At 37.8% G+C, this 21,994-nt stretch overlaps 1 protein-coding gene across 1 annotated transcript in view; it reads right to left on the reverse strand.

Moving 5' to 3' along the window:
* PUS10 (pseudouridine synthase 10) overlaps positions 1 to 21,994 on the reverse strand; it is a 73,230-nt gene that overhangs the window by 22,605 nt on the left and 28,631 nt on the right. The window contains exons 4-5 of the mRNA XM_052649462.1: positions 4,041 to 4,075; positions 663 to 774 (exon numbers count right to left, since the gene is read on the reverse strand). Of these exons, the coding sequence (XP_052505422.1) occupies positions 663 to 774; positions 4,041 to 4,075 (147 nt within the window). The remainder of the gene's footprint in view (positions 1 to 662; positions 775 to 4,040; positions 4,076 to 21,994) is intronic.

Here is a 21,994-nt window from a genome sequence, read left to right on the forward strand (position 1 = left end):
AAATGATGAAGCAATGAGGCCATACTATTAAAATCTAATTTAAGATGAGCTGGGAATATGTCCTGTTTCCATGTCTGGAAATCTACTGAGCTCTTTCCTAAAATTCAATCCATTTCAAAGGCTGAAGCAAGGTCTACCCTGGAATAGAGGGGATGGGAAGTGTTCTGGTTTCAAAGGCAGTCTGCTTAAAATTAAAGGGATTTGAGATACCAACAAGGCGGGATAGGTTGAGCCCATGCTCCCTATAGTTGAACAGGTTCTGTCTACATATTTGAAAACAAGACTAGCCACAGACAACCGAAATTAAATAGTCCAGAGTTGACTCCACACTTGTTCATAGTTATTTATGTATAGCTTTATATCAGTAAATCTGTCTAATTAAACTATAAATATACTTAAAGGCACAAATTCATTTCTAACCTTTTAAGGTCAGTTAGGGTACACTGCACCTGTTATACTCATAAGTGTCTTGATTACAAAGAAATTTAAAAAAGAAAAACTTTAATCTCAATTTTAACCTCAAATTAAGAACTGTAAAAGCTTAAAAACCTTTTATTGGATTATTGAAAGAAGATTCTTTTGGCTAACCAAAACTCTGCCATATAATGAAGTAAAACTAGTAAAACCAGAGAATAAAATTAACAATGCTGATGACCCAATACCTTTCCATCAATGGGAACACCCAGTTCCTCTGAAAACAGGGGGTGAGTTATCCATTTGTAGGCTTCTTTTAGCTGAACTATATCATTTCTTCCCAGCGACAGACTCTGCTTTCTGAATAACATAAAAATTAATTCACTGATATGAAAAACATCATTTTTATGAAGGCAAGAATTTATGCGATTATTAAAATATATTGAGTGCCTACTATGTGAAGGCACTATTTTACACATTAGATAGAAAGCAGAGACCAAAGCAGACAAAGTTTCCTCAGTTCATGGACCTATATTCTAGTAGAATCAAGAAAGTACTTTTTTTTTTTTTTTTAATGGCATATAGGACAAATTTTGAAGTTTCAAAAACAAAGGCAGACAAATGAGTTTTTCTGAGATAAAATTGCCAGATTCCAGGATTTATATATCAGAAGATGGAAAGAAGGAATAGAGAAGATTGTTTATTGCTCAGAAATTACAAACTGTCTATTACAATAATTACACCCAGACCAAAAATGTTTACATCTACTTTCTTCCTGATAATGGGGACTTACTTTTGGGAAATCAATGTAAAAGCTGTACTCCTCTTTACTGGTAAAGAAGATTAAATCCTAAAGCATCAGTGCTCTAAAATGTTCATTAAGTTAACAACATATGCGTGTCTTAATAAACATTTTACATTCCCCTCAAATCTACTCATAGCCAATAAATAGGTTTGGGGAAGTCCTAATTATGAATTCTAGCTTTTAGTTTGTAACCTAAAATTGAGATAGAAAGGAACTGAAGTGAAAGAAAAGAAAAGCATGATATGGTAATATTTAAACAGCTCTACTCTGAAATATCACTAATAAACAGGCCCATGTCATTCAAATAATTAAAATTTTAAATCAGTTACAGCTATTTACAGGACTGCTTTTTAACAAAAGAGATGTTTAGGCCAACTTGTGAATCATTTCTTTTAGTATCCAATTTTCACTAAAAAAAAGACAATATAGTCAATATCTACTGTATTTAATTCTTCAACACCCAAAGACACTATGAACTATGAGTAGAAAATCAAAAATAATTTTGTTAATTGCTAAATTTAATTGATCTAAAAATGTAATTATATACACACAATATAAAGATCACTGTTACTCTAAAAATGTAAATTAAGAAATAGCTGATCTACCCATTTTAATCCAGCTGAGATAACTGGTTAAACTGAATGCTTTCCTATGCTTTGGGTTTGTGGTTTAACAATGAAGGACTCTGATAAGCCCTACATCTGACAAAAAATTAGATTACTTCTCTACACTTATGAATTTATTCAAACACTAAGTGTTTGAGCTTCATAAACTGTTCCTAGTTCTCTGAATATCAGAAACATCTTAGGAATTTTCAAAGACTATCTTGATATTGCATCAACAGTTTAACTAATGATATTTGCATAAAAGAGCATCAGAGTTGAAAGTAAATAATTAAGGTATGAGCACACATTTTAAAGAATAAAACGGTGAAAACAGAAAACTCAAGAATGGAAAACCCTTTAAAACTGTTTAGACTCTAGAGAGTCTAAAATACAAAGGATTGTAGCCAAAGCCAATCCTAAAAACAGATTAAAACATTACTCATTATGTGTTTAAGAAAATTGATATTTTAGGTCCTTCATGGTTTTTGAAATACGTTTCAATTTAAAACACCTTACTCCAGTTTAAAAACTTCAACTACAGGTATTTTTTTCCTTCCAGATTAATGAACTATAGGAAAGGGTTAACAGACATTTTGGAAACCCTAGCCTCACCTTTAAGGCAAAAATACAGTACTTAAAACACCAGATTTTCAATCCTGCAAGCTGAATGTGGCTAATAGCTTTTCTAATATAATTTAGGGTGAATGTTTTCACAGAGGTCCTTAGCTTATGATTGGTGGTCCTTTAGAGGAATCAGTAGTCATTAAGGTAAATTCAGTACCAATTTAATACTTAGAAACTGCATTTCCCTCTCCTCTGTTAGATAACTAATGATGAGGATATCAATTACAATCACTTTTTCTATACATACAATAGGATAACCATTCTTAAGCAAAGATGAACCAAAATATCCAATACCATTTTTCTTAAATTCCTTGAATCAATTCTTTAATGGCAATCCCTCCACAGCCTTTTGACATTATTATTATAGAATGAACTAGGGATATTAAGAGGAAAGAGTAGTATTCTGCATTTTTTTCCTGTTTTAGTATGCCTATATTGATCAGGATCTTTTGAAAGAGCTAACCTTGGTTTAAAATCATTCAATAAGAAATAACTACAATAAGCAAGGAGGATGGAAACTGGAAACATTTAAAAAACATCATGCTCTGACTATGCTATTAATAAAAAACTTCTCAAACACAGGATCAAATTTTATTATGCCAGAATCACAAGCATTTGAGACTAATTTAACATAACATAACAGAACCCCAAAACCTTTGATAAATATGTGGTTACTACCCTTTTAAAAATGCAGATGTGAAATACAACACACACAAAAATGCCAGATGTGAAATACAACACACACAAAAATGCCAGATGAATTAATTTTCTGTAAAATACCAAGTATGAGATTCTGATACAGAAATTTGTACTTTTCTCTGTGGTTTTCTTTCAGGAGTACACAGGAACCTCCAATAGTCACTTGGCCCTTTTCATACTGGTATAAAATTTTTAGTTTCAAAATCCAGAAATCTCTGGGAAATTAAAGAGCTTTTTCCTTAACTCAGTTGGCAACCAGACTCTGACTTGAACATGTAAGGCTTTGTTTATCAAATTTGGTGTGAATATTGGTATGCTTCACTGCAGAAATATTAATGCTTGATAATACAGTACTACCCCAGAGGAGAGAGATATATCATATATGGTATTTATGCTGTATTACATTTCCAAAGTCTAAAAAATTCTAAATTGCAAGACACATTTGCCACCAAGGGTTTCAGATAAAGGACGGTGGACCTATGTTTTCTATGTCTTATCTATGTATAAACTTACTGTTGTTCTGCCTTAACTAGGACTTTACTATGTATCTTTTATAGCATAATTAGGTTTATAATTTAGTTTCTAAGACCAGCATAAAATGTGTTCCTTTAAAATAAGCTGCCAAACTACATTATATAAGTGCATAATGATTATAAAATACACATTTATGTTCATGATAAATCTACCAAAAAAATGAGGCTACTAATATGCTATGCAATAAACCAGTTAAACAAGGTTAACACCTAAATATATAAAATAAAAATTTTTCTTTGTGCCAATTTTTCTAGTAGCTAGTGAACTCACTCTAAAAAAAGAGTAATAGTAAAAGTACTTTAAGAATCAAGTAGCTTAAATTTAAATGGTAGTAAAAATTCCCTATGTAAATTACTTACCCCATTTCCTGTTTTACCAGCAACCAAGCAGCATGCTGTAGGCAATTTAGTCACACCCAGAAAGAAGAGAAAAGGGAAAAATGTTCATTGAAATTTGGTTCCAATATCATTACTAAAGTGCTTAAGTAATTTGCTAATCAAACTCTCCCCTGTAGAAGAGGACTTACTGTTCAGAAATGTGGCAATGACCTCAGTCTCATTTAAAATCAGAAATGAGGTAAGATGCCTCATTTGCAGTGCTGGCTTGCTGTGACCTAGGAATTCAACAGGGGTATCCCCCTCCTCCCCACAGATTTCTATTTCTCATTAATAAATTACAAGTGTTTTTTTAATATGGGTAGCTCACATTTTTCTCTTAAAATATCTTACTGTTTCATGGGGGAAAGCCCAAACTGAATGAGTACATACTATGTCCCCAAAACATAGATTTGAAGGACTCAGTTTTTTTGTTTTTTAATAGGGCTAACATTTTAAAATCAAATTAATGATATCCACATGTAAGTGTTTAGGAGTATTATGTACTAGTGTCTATAACTCATTTTGAAATACAAGAAAAACTAAGATGTGTGGGTGGATAAATGTATAGGTGTATTAAAAAAAGCAAATATAGAAAAATAAGTGTAGAATCTAAGTGGGTATATGAGTGTTCACTGTACAATTCTTTCAATTTTAATATAGGTTTGAAATTTTTCTCAATAAAATGCTAGGGAAAATGTTCTGGGAAGGATTAATTTTAAAAACTGATAAAAGTTGCCTAAACGAAAACAATAACATTTACAATCACAATTGTTATGAGGATATAGTGAAATTCATGTAAAATGCTTTGTATACTAAGTGTGTGACACCAGATTTCTCAGTTTGCCATTAGAATTCCATAGCTTTCACCTTAAAGAAAGGTAATAGATGGCCTGCCTCATATATACGGCATTTTGTGAACATGACAGAGGCATAAATGTGTAAGTCTCTGCTTCTACATGTCACAAAAATGGCCAGTCACACCCATTTTAAGACCTGGAGAGACAGCTTTTGTCATTCATATGTCCTTTTAAACTTCAAATGGCTGGTAGGGCACCAGAGACTTCTAAAGACTTAGGATCATTTAGAAACATTAGGTGCATCAATTTGATCAGATATTAGCTAAGCAGAATAAATTAATCACTAGTTAGGTAAGAACTACAACTGTTCCCAGTGCCTAAAAGTCTCATGAGTACCTTCCAATCTATTAGTCTGTTTATTTTGCTATCTCAAACTAATATCATTTATAGTGCTGCAAGACCCCTTCTCTGGCCTTCCATTTACTCAAGCCTTCTTTGAAAGTGTATGGTCATGGTGGAATACACAAATTAAGGAGTTGGAAGAACTGGCTTTAGGGTTTACCAGATGTCTGGCACTCAATTTCCTACTGTGTAAAATAAGAGAGTTAGGCAAAGATGCCAACAAATTTGGAAAACTCAGCAGTGGCCACAGGACTGAAAAGGTAAGTTTTCACTGCAATTCCAAAGAATGCTCAAATTACCGTACAATTGCACTCATTTCACATGCTAGCAAGGTCATACTCAAAATCCTCCAAGCGAGGCTTCAACAATACATGAATTGAGAACTTACAGATGTACAAACTGGATTTAGAAAAGGTAGAGGAACCAGAGATCAAATTACCAACATCTGCTGGATCATAGACAAAGCAAGAGAATTCCAGAAAAACATCTACTTCCGCTTCATTGACTACACTAAAGCCTTTGACTATGTGGATCACAACAAACTATGGAAAATTCTTCAAGAGACGGAAATACCAGACCACCTTACCTGCCTCCTGCAAAACCTGTATGCAGGTCAAGAAGCAACAATTAGAACCAAACATGGAACAACAGACTGGTTCAAAGTTGGGAAAAGGAGGGCATCAAAGCTGTATATTGTCACCCTGCTTATTTAACTTCTATGCAGAGTACATCATGCAAAATGCTGGGCTGGATGAATCACAAGCTGGAATCAAGGAATCAAGATTGCCAGGAGAAATATCAACAACCTCAGATATGCGGATGACATCACCCTTATGGCAGAAAGCGAAGAGGAACTAAAGAGCTTTTTGATGAAGGTGAAAGAGGAGAGTGAAAAAGCTGGCTTAGAACTCAACATTCAAAAAACTAAGATCATGGAATCCAGTCCCATTGCTTCATGGCATATAGATGGGGAAACAACAGCAACAGTGAGAGACGTTATTTTCTTGGGCTCCAAAATCACTGTAGACAGTGTCTGCAGCCATGAAATTAAAAGACACTTGCTCCTTGGAAGAAAAGCTATGACGAACCTAGACAGCATATTAAAAAGCAGAGACATTCCTTTGCTGACAAAGGTTCATCTGGTCAAAGCTATGGTTTTTCCACTAGTCACGCATGGATGTGAGAGCTGAACCATAAAGAAGACTGAGCACCGAAGATGGATTTGAACCTGCGGTGTTGGAGAAGACTCTTGAAAGCCCCTCGAATTGCAAGCAGATAATACCAGTCAATTCTAAAGGAAATAAATCCTGAATATTCATTGGAAGGACTGAAGCTAAAGCTCCAATACTTTGGTCACCCGATGTGAAGAACACACTCATTGGAAAAGACCCTGATGCTGGGAAAGATAGAAGGCGGGAGAAGGGGATGCCAGAGGATGAAATGGTTGGATGGCAGATTCAACAGACATGAGTTTGAGCAAGCTCTGGGACATGGTAAAGGATAGGGAAGCCTGGCATGCTGCAGTCCATGGGGTTGCAAAGAGTCGGACATGACTAAGCAACTGAACAACAAGAAGACTAAAGATGACTGTAATTTAAACTTTTCTGGATGGCTAAAGGTCACCATTAATGGACATTAGTGGGTATACTGCTCTGTAACAAGGGCTATTAAGACTTCTAGGACTCTAAGATCATAGAAAAAATAAATAATGGTCTCCTAAAGTTGAAACCTTGGAGTCAATGTTACCCCACCTTTCTTCAGTCTCCATACTTTAAGAGATCAATAAATACTTGTTTCCTCATCTATAAAGGAATATTAATATTCCCCTTGCAGAGATATGATAAGGATTTAATGAAGTTATGTATGCAAAGAACCAAGTAAGATTTCTGGCATGTACTTAATAAATGGTACCTATTATTGTCATTTTTAAGTTAAAACCTTATCTGTATTCACAAATAATAAAATTATTATCCCTTTAAAGATTTCCCTTTAAAGAGATTTTATCCCTTTCCTTCACATCCCAGACTGCTCTGCTGTAGGCAGTCCTGGAACCTCCCTCATCAATGAAACCCTCCTGGGTACCTGCACTATAGAGAACTATCTGTCCTTTTTTCAGAGGACTCAGACTCTTCTGTCCTTTTTTAGTGACCTCTTCATTTCCTCTTTTGACATCTGTTCTCTATGGGCCCTTCCAGATGATGCCATCCAGTCTGTAATCTACCCTGCCATCCTCTGATTATAAAGTAGTGTAGGGTGGAGGTTGCCAAGGGAAACCAGATTACCATGTGTAACATGTTAAATTAAATCAAATGTCTTTAGTACCTGAAATTTGTTAAAGGGTTTTCCCTTCCTAATCCCCTGCAGGCTCCCTGCTCAAGCATGCCAGCAGGGTTGTATTGAACTAATCACACAGCAAGGGCTGGAAGGCTGAATCGCAAAGTAGTCAGTGTTGCTCAATTACTCAGTTTTACCACGTGCTAATAATGCCATGGACTTGCTTCTGCTGAGGTAAAAGAAGTACATTCCTCTCCTTCAGGTCACCGAGATACTTTTAATAAATGTTCTACTCCTTAGTCAGTGGAAAAAATTCTTTCTCTGGAGTAAGAAATTTAATTCTTCCTCTCCAATAGAACCACTTAAAGTTATCATGTTTAATCAAACTTGATACCAAAGGTAGCATGTCACCTCCTAAAAACTCAGGACCCACAGAATTTAATCCTGGACTCAGCTTTGCTAAATGGGGTAGTTCAATAACGTGCTTACTAAAGTGCTTGTGCACTTTGGCAACACACAGACAGACACACACATACAGAAGCATATACCCATACACATATCATGGAAATTCTATGCCTGGGAATGGCTTTTAATCTTAGAGTTTCGAGCTAGGGGCTCATTCACCAGCAAACAATGAAACAAACAATGGGTTATAATAAGGCCAGGAATTGAGGCTGTTCAAGCAGAGGAGGCAGGCAGGAAGGAAGGAATGAGAGATGGGGGGAGGTATAAAAAATGGCACTTGTCACATACAGATTAATGGAGAGCCCAGAATAAAAGCCCACACACTGTAGGTGTGCACACCTACAGTCAATTAATCTTCAACAAAGGAGGCAAGAATATAAACTGGGAAAAAGCCTCTTCAACAAGTGTTGCTGGGAAAGTTGGACTGCTGCATGTAAATCAATGAAGTTAGAACACACGCTCACATCATGCATAAAAATAAACTCAAAATGGCTTAAAGACTTCAACCTAAGACGTCACAATATAGAATTCCAAGAAGAAAGAATAGGCAAAACGTGCTCTGACATAAATTATTCAATGTTCTCTTGGGTCAGTCTCCCAAAGCAATAGAAATAAAAACAAAAATAAACAAATGGAACTCAATCAAACTTATAAGCTTTTACACAGAAAAGGAAACCATAAACAAAATGAAAAGACTGGTAGAAAATATTTGCAAATAATGCAACCAATGAGAGCTTAATCTCCAAAATATACAAACACCTCATACAACTCAACAACAACAAACCCAAACAACTCAATTGAAAAATGGGCAATAGGCCTTAACAGACACTTCTCCAAAGAAAACATACAGATGGCCAGTAGGCACATGAAAAGATGCTCAACATCACTAATTATAAGAGAAATGCAAGTCAAAACTACGATGAGGTACCACCTCACATTGGTTAGAATGACCATCATTAAAAAGGAAACTCATTTTTTGAGACAAACTCAAACTTGTTTGTCTACAAGTAAACACTGGGAGAGGATGTGGAGAGAAAGGAACTCTCCTACACTGTTGGTGGGGATGTAAATTAAGTATAGTCACTATGGAGAATAGAATAGAGGTTCCTCAGAAAACTAAAAATAGAATTACCACATGATCCGGCAATCCCACTTTTGGGCATATACCTGGACAAAACTATCATTCCAAAGGGGACATGCTTCCCTACGTTCATAGCATCACTATTCACAATAGCCAACTCTTTGGGGCTGGCAAATAGTTGGACATGACTGAGCAACTTTCACTTTCTTTACCAAATGAGCTATCAGGGAAGCCCCCAAATGGTAATATAATAATAATAATGATTAATAAGATTAATAAAAATAGAAATACAGAGTGGTAGGGGCTGTGACAGGGAAATATTCTGAGGGGACATTTAAGGCATCCTCAGTTCAGTCTTGTTATTAAAACTATCAAGAAGTAACATCTAATCTGAATTCTGAAGAATCAGTTATTGAGAATTACCTGAGAGAAGAGTGGAGAAAATACAATCCAAACAGGGAAAAACTGTTGTGCAAAGGCCACAGAGCATCAGGAAGCTCCTGGGAACTATAGGTTATTGGTCCCTAAAGAGCTGAGGATGTGTGGCTGCAAAGTACAAAGGAGGAAACAGGATTAAAATGATAGAACTAGTGAACCCACGGTAAGGGGTTTAGATTTTACACTTGAGGCAAAATGGAGCCACAGAAGGATTTTAAGCAAGGGAGTAGCATGATCATGTTTGTCTTCAGGAATTCTCACTCAGGTTGCAGTGTGAGTGAGAGGAAGAAGATGGTGACTCAGGGAAATGAAGTCCTTTGGTAAACTAAAGCAGTAATTCAAGAGGGAAATCATATATATGGCAGTGGTGGTAGGCCTGGAGAGGAGGAGGCAGCTTTAAGAGATAAAGAAGACGCAGACCGGCAGGACTTGGTGATCAACACTGATGCTGGTGTTTCTAAATTACCACCAATGCCCTTAAAATTCTAAGGTCTTTTGAATCCTACACATCTCTTGGGCTCATTTATGATAGCAAGGATAATGCAAATATAGACTTGTACCTACAAGGAAATGACAATAGTAGTGTGAGCAGCTAGAGGCATGACCCTCTGCTCTTCTCCACCCGCACACACACACACACTCTCTTTCCTTCTCTCTCTCCCACTTACCTACCTCCAAGTCTCCTCATCACCATCACCTCCCTGCCACTCTTTTGTTCCCCAGAATCTCTGATGTCAGACCTGTGATGTAATGACTAACACAGAGTCTGAGTGTCTCTTTTGATAAATAAAAGATCTGTTTTTAGCCATGTTTGAAAACCCACCCCAATCCTCTACATTATCTTTCTCTACAGGGTTGAGAAAAAAGAAAACAAAGCCAGATATATGACCTCACTCCGAATTTTCCTACTACTGTTGGCAATAAAAAAAAACCTTTAGATAACATTAAAAACATTGAACATTCTATTTGTGACAAAGCAAGAGGAAAAAAGCAAGGACAAATCAGCAAAGATAGAATGAATCTGCAGAGGCAAATTAGATACAGCTCTGTGCTGCGTGCTGTGCTTGGTCTCTCAGTCGCGTCTGACTCTGCAACCCCATGGATTGTAGCCTTCCAGGCTCCTCTTCCATGGGGATTCTCCAGGCAAGAATGCTAGAGAGGGTTGCCATGCCCTCCTCCAGGGGATCTTCCCAACCCAGGGACTGAATCCAGGTCTCCTGAATTGCAGGCAGATTCTTTACCATCTGAGCCACCAGGGTACAGCTCTACTGATACAATTTCCAAGAGCATTACTACTTCTGTTTTGTGAGTTTTAAGGAGAATCTGAGGGGAACTGGGGAAGAAAAAGGAGAATTTCCATTGCATTTTCCAATACTCCAATAATTTTTGCCTACCTCTGAAGGATCTGATTGGAAATAATTACAAAAAAAAATTCTATAGGGGTGGGAAGGTGGAATAGAAGTAGAGGAGGAGAGAAGTAACCGGAAAACAGAGCAGCTGCAATGAATGAAGGCTCTGGGACAGATATAAATAAAAACAGGGTTCAGTCTTGTCCTTTGGTGTCATATGCTAATGAGGAGATAACCTGGCAACTGAATTTCAGGTAACTCTAGAGTTAAAGACATCAGTCAAATGGAGATAACAACAAATATCTGTTAGTAATTGGGTGAGGCTGAGGGTGCAAAGGTGTTTCCTCTTAGAATTTGATTTTAGAGAATTAGCATCCACTGCCACCCAGTTAGCATATGACACTGAAGGACACGGCTGAACCTTATTTGTCTTTATTTTTATCTGTCCCCAAGCCTTCATTCATTGCAGCTGCTCTGTCTTTTCGGTTCCTTCTCTCTACCTCTACTTACGCTGGTTAATGTGAAGTGAACCTGCGGATTCAAGAGGCTTCATCAACTAGCTCAATTTCAATAGCCATAAATACAATTTTACTTCAAAACAACTACCAAGAAAAACAGCATTTTAAAAATAAGTTTTAAGTTTTGGAATATTAAGGAGATAAACTAACTTGCTGATAACCTATTAATTGTTGAAAAAGGTCTTCAATAAATAACTCAAGAAACTCTATAAAGAGAATTATTTTAAAATTATTCCAGGGTCTTCCCTGGTGGTCTAGTGGTTAGGACTCTGGGCTTTCACTTCGAAGGGCCTAGGTTCAATCCCTGGTCAGAGAACTAAGATCCTACAAGTCGAGCAGTACATCTAAAAAAAAAAAAATTAAATTCAAATTAGGAAAATTATAAGACTGGAATCATTCCATATGTTGAACTTGATTTGCACTAAATGTATTAATATTCTTAGGGATAAAGATTTCTTTATTGCATGTTTAAAATTAACTTTTAGATATTACTTTTTAAATATATTAAAAGAATATTATCAAAATAATCAAACTTCTGGCTTCAAGATAGTGGAAAAAGGCCCTTTCTGCTCACTTCTCTGGAAAATCACTGCAAAATAAGGAGAATGAGAAACAGAAAAAGACACTCCATCTACAATGAGACAAGACGACTCATCACCCCAACTTTCAAGGTACAGAAGAAAAGGAATGCAGGAGTGGAGAGTAGCAGAGCCCAGGAAGCTGATCCCTCAGTCTCGGCAAAGAGAGACACTAGCTCCTCCAAGCCAAGCCAAGCTGAGGACTGGAAACCTAAGACAATAGAGGGTGAAATGTGAGCTAAAAAGAAGGGGAATAGTTGAAGGCCTGTATAAAGAACAGATGGACTCCCTCCCTGACAGCAAGCAATAGGAGACGTATACTCTGGGAAACCAAACTAGAAGTGTCTACACTAAGGAGCCCCTGGCAAGAGGACAGCTGGAGTGAAGCCCTGCAAGGGAAATAGGAGGGGTCCATAAGAGCTTACAGTCTGAACAGAGAGAACGGCAGCCCCCTTTCCTACCTTGCTCTGGCACTCAGGCTGCTGAGCTTATACCTTTCTTGATGGAAGACTAGAGGATTCTTCTCTGGACAAACTGGATGGTTTTTGAGGGAAATTTTTCAGATAATGTGATATGGTCCTTTCATATAAAAAGTCAATTTGCTACCTGTTCTCTTCTAATAAAACTCAGTCAACAGGCACCACCATCCCACACATAACTTTCAATCACCTTTAATGTTCTGTACTTAAATGAATGCACAGAGACCATAAGTCATTTGAAGAAAATCTCTAACATGAAAGGAAGAAACCAAAACACAAACACAAGTGGAAAGAATAGTGCACAAATTTCCATGTGCCCTTCAAGCCAGCCTCAAGTTATCAACATTTTGCTGAACATATTTTACCTATCTCTATGACCTTTTTCATTTAAGAGGGAGGTGGGCTGGACTTACCATAAGAAAATCTCATATAATTTCACCTGTGAACAATTCCCAATGGAAACATTTTTAAAAGAAATATTCTTTGTTATTTAAACTTACATTGAAACATTTCTGATGTCAATTTAAACATACTTCATGGGACTTCCCTGGTGGCTCAGACGGTAAAGCGTCTGTCTACAATGTGGGAGACCCAGGTTCAATCCCTAGGTCAGGAAGATCCACTGGAGAAGGAAATGGCAATCCACTCCAGTACTATTGCCTAGAAAATCCCACGGACAGAGGAGCCTGGTAGGCTACAGTCCATGGGGTCGCAAAGAGTTGGACACCACTGAGCGACCTTCCTTCCTTCCTTCCTTCCTTCCTTCATGGGAAATAGATGGAGAAACAATGGAAACAGTGTCAGACTTTATTTTTGGGGGCTCCAAAATCACTGCAGATGGTGACTGCAGCCATGAAATTAAAAGACGCTTACTCCTTGAAAGGAAAGTTATAACCAACCTAGCTGTTAAGCGGCTAAGTCACTTCAGTTGTGTCTGACTCTGTTTGACCCCACAGACGGCAGCCCACCAGGCTCCCCCATCCCTGGGATTCTCCAGGCAAGAACACTGGAGTGGGTTGCCATTTCCTTCTCCAATGCTTGAATGTGAAAAGTGAAAGGGAACTGCTCAGTTGTGTCCACTCTTCACGACCCCATGGACTGCAGCCCACAAGGCTCCTCCATCCATGGGACTTTCCAGGCAAGAGTACTGGAGTGGGGTGCCATCGCCTTCTCCTGACCAACCTAGATAGCATGTTAAAAAGCAGAGACATTGCTTTGCCAACAAAGGTCCGTCTAGTCAAGGCTATGGTTTTTCCAGTGGTCATGTATGGATGTGAGAGTTGGACTGTGAAGAAAGCTGAGCGCCGAAGAATTGAGGCTTTTCAACTGTGGTGTTGGAGAAGACTCTTGAGAGTCCCTTGGACTGCAAGGAGGTCCAACCAGTCCATCCTAAAGGAGATCAGTCCTGAGTGTTCATTGGAAGGACTGATGCTAAAGCTGAAACTCCAATACTTTGGCCACCTCATGAGAAAAGCTGACTCACTGGAAAAGACCCTGATGCTGGGAGGGATTGGGGGCAGGAGGAGAAGGGGATGACAGAGGCTGAGATGGTTGGATGGCATCACCGACTCGATGGACATAAGTTTGAGTGAACACCGGGAGTTGGTGATGGACAGGGAGGCCTGGCGTGCTGTGATTCATGGGGTCACAAAGAGTTGGACATGACTGGGTGACTGAACTGAACTGAAGGAAGCACATGGTTTCTCAAACTTCTTTTGGGACTGGAGAAGGGTACATAAGTAAAAAAGTTTGAAAAGCATTTCCTGAACCTTAGCATAGACAGAGATCATTAGAAATGAAAAGGGACTAGAATCACATATGCGGAGAAGGGTTTTATTTTTTCTCATTTTCTGTTTTTCCTCTCAGATAACATGTAAAAAGTACAGAATATACTGGTTTTAAACACTATTTATTTATTTATTTGGCTGCTTTGGGTCTTAGTTGCCCTGTGGCATGTCAGAGCTTAGTTCCAGAACCAGGGACCAAACCCGTGTCCCCTGAATTGGAAGGTAGATTCTTAACCACTGGACCACCAGGGAAGTCCCTGGAATATACTGTTATTTATTGTGGAACATAATTTTCTCTCTCACTTTCTCTGTGTATATTATCTCAACCTCAAAGGTTTTTTGTTTTTTCAGCAAAGAAAAGAAGTATGAGGACCCTTGGGGAGTGGAGGAGAAAGAAAGACCTCCTTCCTCCCTTTCCCCATTTCCTCCTGTTACTCTGATAACTGAATAGACATGAATTCCCATGGCTTCTGCTGGGAACCTGGGTAAGACATGCTGGATATGGTCCAGAGTGGCCATAGTCAATGACAAATGTCTTGTGTCCAAGTGTAGTAGGCATATATTAGTAGACAAAATAGACACAAATTCCTGTCCTTGTAAAATTTATAGTCAACAAACAGATAACAAGCAAAATAAATAAATGAATCACATGCTATTTCATGTGATAAATGCAATGAGAAATGATCCATTTATCGGTTCAGTTCAGTTCAGCCGTTCAGTCAGGTCCGATTTTTTGCAACCCATGGACTGCGTCACGCCAGGTCTCCCTGTCCATCACTAATTCTCAGAACTTGCTCAAACTCATGTCTATCGAGTTGGTGATGCCATCCAATCCTCTCATCCTCTGTCGTCCCTTTTTCCTCCTGCCTTCAATCTTTCCCAGCATCTGGGTCTTTTCCAATTAGTCAATTCTTTGCATCAGGCGGCCAAAGCATTGGAGCTTCAGCTTCAGCATCAGTCCTTCCAAAGAATATTCAGGACTGATTTCCTTTAGGATTGACTGGTTTCCTTTAGGAGTGACTGGTTTGATCTCCTTGTAGTCCAAGGGACTCAGGAGTCTTCTCCAACACCACAGTTGAAAAGCATCAATTCTTCAGTGCTCAGCTTTCTTTATGGTCCAACTCTCACATCCACACATGACTACTGGAGAAACCATAGCTTTGACTAGATGGACTTTTGTCAGCAAAATAATGTCTCTGCTTTTTAATATGCTGCCTAAGTTGGTCATAGCTTTTCTTCCAAGGAGCAAGTATCTTTTCATTTCATGGGTCCAGTCACCATCTGCAGTGATTTTGGAGCTGAAGAAAATAAAGCCTGTCAGTTTGCATTGTTTCCCCATCTATTTGCCATGAAGTGATGGGACTGGATTCCATGATCTTGGTTTTTTGAATGCTGAGTTCTAAGCCAGCTTTTCTACTCTTTCACTTTCATCAAGAGGCTCTATAGTTCCTCTTCACTTTCTGCCATAAGGGTGGTGTCATCTGCATATCTGAGGCTGATATTTATCAGTTACTGTGGAGAAAACTAAAACAGGAAAGAGGAATGGAAGAAGAGCAATTTGCAAGTTTAAACAGGGTAGCAAGGGAAGGCCTCACTGAGAAGCAAAAAAAAAAAAAAAAAAAATGGAAGAAGATGAGGGAATAAGCCATATATATATCTGAGGGAGAAGTATTTTAGGCAGAGAGAACAGCAATGCAAAGACCAGGAGGCAGAAGTGCACCTGTTGTGTTCAATGTGGCTAGGCCAGTCCGGGAGGAGAGCAAGTATCTAGTGATGAAGTCAAAGAACTAAGGTGCAGTGGTAGGGCAGGGCCAGTATAGGCCCTTGCAGGCAATTAGAGGACTCTTGTTTCACTCTGAGCCAGATGGGGAGCCATGGAGGGTAAACTAAGGAAGGACATGAACTGATTTACTTTTTAAAGTGGTAAGGGACGAGCATGGAAGTAGGGACAGTTTTTAGGAGGCCACTATAAAAATCCAAGCAATTGCTTAACCTGCCTCTGGATAAGGGAAATTATATTGACAGGTACAGCAAGGAGAAAGACTAGGGTTGTTTCTAGGATCTCAATGCCTTCAAATTAACCAGTCTGTTAATGGGTCAACAGTCTGTGGCCCATTTGCTGGAAGAGTAAGTTGGGGCTTTACCAGCTAAAACTCTGTCCTAGGTCTTGGTCTGTAATCCTCTGCTTCACACTGTGCTGGATTATTCTCTTCTAAGAAGGAGCTCCCAGTGCATAGTGGGCAGGCAGGAGGTACCAGACCCAGGCATCTCACCTGTGCCCTGCAGTACGTCTCCACAGGCACTAGCCTTCAGATCCAGAGACTTCTGGTCATTATGGATAAGAAGATGAAATAGTCCAGCCTGGTGGAAGTTGGGGAGAGGGTACACTCAGGACAGACAGTTGACATGCATAGACTGCAGATCCCAGAAAACTACTGACCACGGGATTCATATTGGCCAAGACACTGTACATAGCAGCCTCAATCTAGGGGCTTTTCTGATCCCTACCTTGGACACAAGACGGGTTTCAAGAAGTCCAATGCAACCGTCAGAGGATGGGGCTGACCTATGATAGCAGCTTCCCTGGGGGAGCCTCCCATTCTCCCTGCTACGGCTCGGAACCCTACGCCTTTCATCCAGGCCTAATCAGAAGTTGGTCACTTCATGTACCTAAATCAAGTCTGTAAACTTGGCCTGTGGACCAAATCAGCCACAAAAAAGACCCAAAATATTAAGAGGGCCAGTTCTTCCATCTACACTGGGGTTCTTTTCACAAGCACACATGAAGAAATACACAATGAATACATAAAAACAGAGATGCATGCACATATGTATGTGTACATACAGATGCAAACATATATACAAACATACACACACACACCTATACAGAATATTCCATTCAAAGAAGACGTCAAGAAAGAGTTGATTAGTACGTGCATTTTCAAAAAAACCTGTTAAATCTAGATCAGTGACTCTCAAATAGTTTGGTTTCAGAGCTTTTAATAGTTTAAAATTTTTTTGAGAACCCAATATAGCTTTTGTTTGCGCTGGTTATATCTACCAATATTTATCATATTAGCAATTAAAACTATAAATTTTTAAAATATTAATCCCAAAAAGAGTCAGACACGACTGAGTGACTGAACTGAACTGAACTGAATTCATCTAAAATTGATAAGAAAGTGATAAATCTACTACATGCGAACATAAATATACTTTAAAAGTACTATATCGTTCAAACAAAATAATTCAGTGACAATAGTGGCAATGCAGTACATGTTTGCAATTTCTTTAGTATACTGTGCCTTCCAAGGAGCAATACTATGCCTTTAAATTCTTTAAAAAAGACATCTGGATTTTCATATCTGCTTTTACGTTCAATTTGCTACGATAGTATGTATGATGTAGCCTCTGGAAAACTCCACTGTATACTCTTGAGAGGATGAGAATGAAAATGGCAAATAATTATATATTACTATGAAAATATTTTGACTTCATGAACCTCTTTCAAGGACCCTGTGTAGTCTCTACACCACACTCATGAGAACTACTGATGTGACTGAAACGGACAATTTCGAAGGAACATACAAATAATTACAATCTGAATCAGATGAATGAATGAAATCATATAGACCAATAACCTTGAACAGAATAAATTGAAAAAGTAATAAAGCTATCCCCTTAGTACTCCCTAAAATAGTCTGTTAAGAATAGTCTATCAGAACTTCAAGAAACAGAACAAATCACTTCTTTTTGCTAAAATTTTCCAAGCACAAAAGAAAGCCTGATAATTAAATCCACAAGGATTACACAAATATCCAAACCATAATCTAATATGTAATATATTTGCATAATTTAATACCCAAACCAAAGTTAGCATTAAAGTAGTAGATAAGAGGCTATTTTATTTACATATATATACATACAGACTTCCCAGGTGGCGCTAGGGGTAAAGAACCCACCTGCCAATGCAGGAGACTTGGGTTTGATCCCTAGGTTGGGAAGATTCCCTGGAGGAAGGACCCTACTGTAATATTCTTGCCTGGAGAACCCCACGGACTGAGGAGTCTGTTAGGCTATAGTCCATAGCATCACAAAGGGTCAGACACGACTGACGTAACTGAGCATGCATGCGTGCATATATATAAAAATCCTAAATAAAATATTAATAAGTCAAATTTTTATTTTTACTTAAATAAAATCAGGCTAAAAAATGTTATTTAGGAAAACAACAAAAGAAAACCAATTCATTTACTTGACTACAATAATAGTTTAAAAGAAAAATATAATGACTGTAAATACTCATTTTTGATTAAAACACTTACTAAACTTGAAATAGAAGCAAATTTCCTTAAATAGAGAAAGAATATATATAAGAAAAGAGTTAACAATGCTATTACTACTAAAACTTCAGAAACTATTACTTCCTAAAACTTCATTCCTATTACTGAAGAGCAAGACAAGAGTCACTATTAGTATTACCATTATGTAACATGTTTTGGAGGTCCTAATCAAGTCTACAAGATAAGTACACACACAAACCACATAGACATATGTATCACATATATATATATATATATATATATATAGTGAAAAAGAGTAGAAAAGTGATCATTATTTGCAAATAAAGTAACAGTATATTTAGATAATTAACCAAAAAAAGAAAAACACTAGAATATTTAATCAGTCTAGTTCAGTCTCTCAGTCGTGTCCGACTCTTTGCGACCCCAGGAATCACAGCACGCCAGGCCTCCCTGTCCATCACCAACTCCCGGAGTTCACTCAGACTCATGTCCATTGAGTCCGTGATGCCATCCAGCCATCTCATCCTCTGTTGTCCCCTTCTCCTCCTGCCCCCAATCCCGCCCAGCATCAGAGTCTTTTCCAATGAGTCAACTCTTCACATGAGGTGGCCAAAGTACTGGAGTTTCAGCTTTAGCATCAGTCCTTCCAATGAATACCCAGGACTGATCTCCTTTAGGATGGACTGGTTGGATCTCCTTGCAGTCCAAGGGACTCGCAAGAGTCTTCTCCAACACCACAGTTCAAAAGCATCAATTCTTCGGTGCTCAGCCTTCTTCACAGTCCAACTCTCACATCCATACATGACCATTGGAAAAACCATAGCCTTGACTAGACGGACCTTAGTCAGCAAAGTAATATCTCTGCTTTTGAATATGCTATCTAGGTTGGTCATAACTTTCCTTCCAAGGAGTAAGCATCTTTTAATTTCATGGCTGCAGTCAACATCTGCAGTGATTTTTGAGCCCCCAAAAATAAAGTCCTACACTGTTTCCCCATTTATTTCCCATGAAATGATGGAACCAGATGCCATGATCTTAGTTTTCTGAATGTTGAGCTTTAAGCCAACTTTTTCACTCTCCTCTTTCACTTTCATCAAGAGGCTTTTAATAGAGACTAGAAAATTGGGCAAGTACAAGATAAATATCAAGACATACAAACATACACATATTGCTTTCCTAGTAACCAAACAGAAAATGTTATGAAAAAAAGAAACCCTACTCAGATTGCGTTTAAATAAAAAATGAAAACATGTTTAAAAAAACCAAAACACATAGGAATAAATTTATGAAATGTGAGATGAAAGTGATAAAATAATTGTAAGCCCAAATGAAGAACTGAAACACTGTAGAGACATTTGCTCCTCGTTGAAAAGTTCCATAAAAACTAGAAACTTAAGTTTTCTGAATGACTATAAACAAAGGTAAATAATAAATGACAGACTGGAAGAAAAAGTGTATAAAGGATCAATAACAATATGTCCAAAGAGCTCTCACAAATCAGTTTTAAACAGCCAAATAATCAGATAAAAAGGAACCCTAATGATTAACATACATGCAAAAGAAATGTGAAACCTCACTTGAAAATCAAATAGCATAAATTAAAACAAGATAATTTTTGCGTGTAGTTTAGAATGTGAAAGAATATGATATACCCAGTTTGGGTGAGGGTACAAGGGTGTAAGACACTGTTGTAAACTGGCAACATCTTGTGGGAGGGCAACTTAGAAATACTTATCAAAATTTCAATTAATTCAGAGACAAAGCTGCCCATTTTGAATGTAAACCTCATTTCCCATAAATACAATAGCTCATTTTAGAGGTGCTATGATGATAGGACGAATGTTTTGTAAAGGGTAAAATGTACACACGACACATGCGCCCCCTCCCACCCCACACACCATGATCCTGTTTTTGTTAATGAATTTTATTATAATTTGGAAAATAGATTATCAGTCAAGGTATCAATACTGAAAGTTTTCTAAATGTGTTAAAGCAATGTACCAAAAACTTCAAACAAAATCTTTTCAAATACATGATAAACTCCTCTGATCTGGTAATGTTTAGTGTGCCAACCACTTTTTCTCCCCAGGGACTTACCTAAGTAGTATCAGAAGCAGGACAGAAAAGAGGTCAAAAAGTATCCTAGAAGATGGGACTGACATACATACACTACTGTGCATAAAACATAATTAATGAGAACCTACTGTTCAGCACAGAGAACTCTACTCAGTGATCTGTGGTGGCCTAAATGTGAAGGAAATCTAAAAGAACAGACAGACGTATACATATAACTGATTCATTCTGCTGTACACCAGAAACTAACACAACATTGTAAAGCAACTATACTCCAATAAAAAAAATTTTTTTAAGTATCCTAGAAAAAGCATGGGATTCTGAAATAGAACTGGGTTCAAGTTCTCTTCCTACTTAGCAGCAAGTCATTTGGGGCAATTATATGCCCTTTAGGTGCTTGTTTCCTTATCTGTAAAAGAGTCAGAATGCTGTTTCTTGTATAAATGAAAATTTAAATGAGATATTCTACCAAAATGTTAACTGTAATTTTTATAATGCAGGTCTCCTAACTCAGTTCAGTAGTGCACATTAAACAAAAAAGGGGATTTCCTCAAGCCTTGCCCCTTCCAAACTTTCAGTTCTAGTTTTAGTCTAAAAGTTTAAGGAAGGTCATTTGTTGTGAATTTGAGTATGGAACAGCATCCGCACTGGGCCAGTTTCTAGCTATGAATGCTGGTTAACAGGTATGCAAAACATAAAGGCAAATGACCAAGGCAGATCAAATCATACACCCAACAACAAAATGCAGTAAGTCCCTGGGGAAAGGAGAAAGGCAGGGGCCCTGGGACCTTCAATCCTGTCCAGTTTAAATCCTGTCAAAATCTTTATTAGGTGACCTTGTGTATTTGGAAGGAGAGGGAGGGAGGCAGTGAGGGAGGGGAGGAAGGTAAGAGAGACAGAAAGGGGGAGAAAGATAGAGAGGATGAGAGAAAAAAGAGGGAAAAGGAACCACAGATCCCCAAGAATAATTTGGGGAAGCCTATCTAATGGCAAGATCTAATGCTAAGCTTTGGCATTTTGGCTGGGAAATTTCAAATGCATTTCTAGAATATGGCAGAGTGATGAACTATTCATATACAACCACTAATTGATACAATATGATATAAAAATAGATGCTACAATAACTAAAAAATTAAAAAGGCCTAAGTTCATGAGCTGTCAAAAATGATTATTAAATACACTCATGAGTCTAATTGGTAATGAATTTTTTCTACCCTTTACTTCCATCTACCACTCCTCCATTATATAAACTTAAAATATGCAAACATTGTAAGGATCACTATTGGGTATGAGTCCTTCTATTAACTCTCAAACAAAAGAATATAAACTCTACCACAAATAATTTTTTGTGTGTATCTGTCTGAACTTAATTGATAGATTTTCATTCAGTT

This window comes from Budorcas taxicolor, chromosome 11, assembly GCF_023091745.1.
Source record: "Budorcas taxicolor isolate Tak-1 chromosome 11, Takin1.1, whole genome shotgun sequence".
In the NCBI taxonomy this organism is placed as follows: Eukaryota; Metazoa; Chordata; class Mammalia; order Artiodactyla; family Bovidae; genus Budorcas; species Budorcas taxicolor.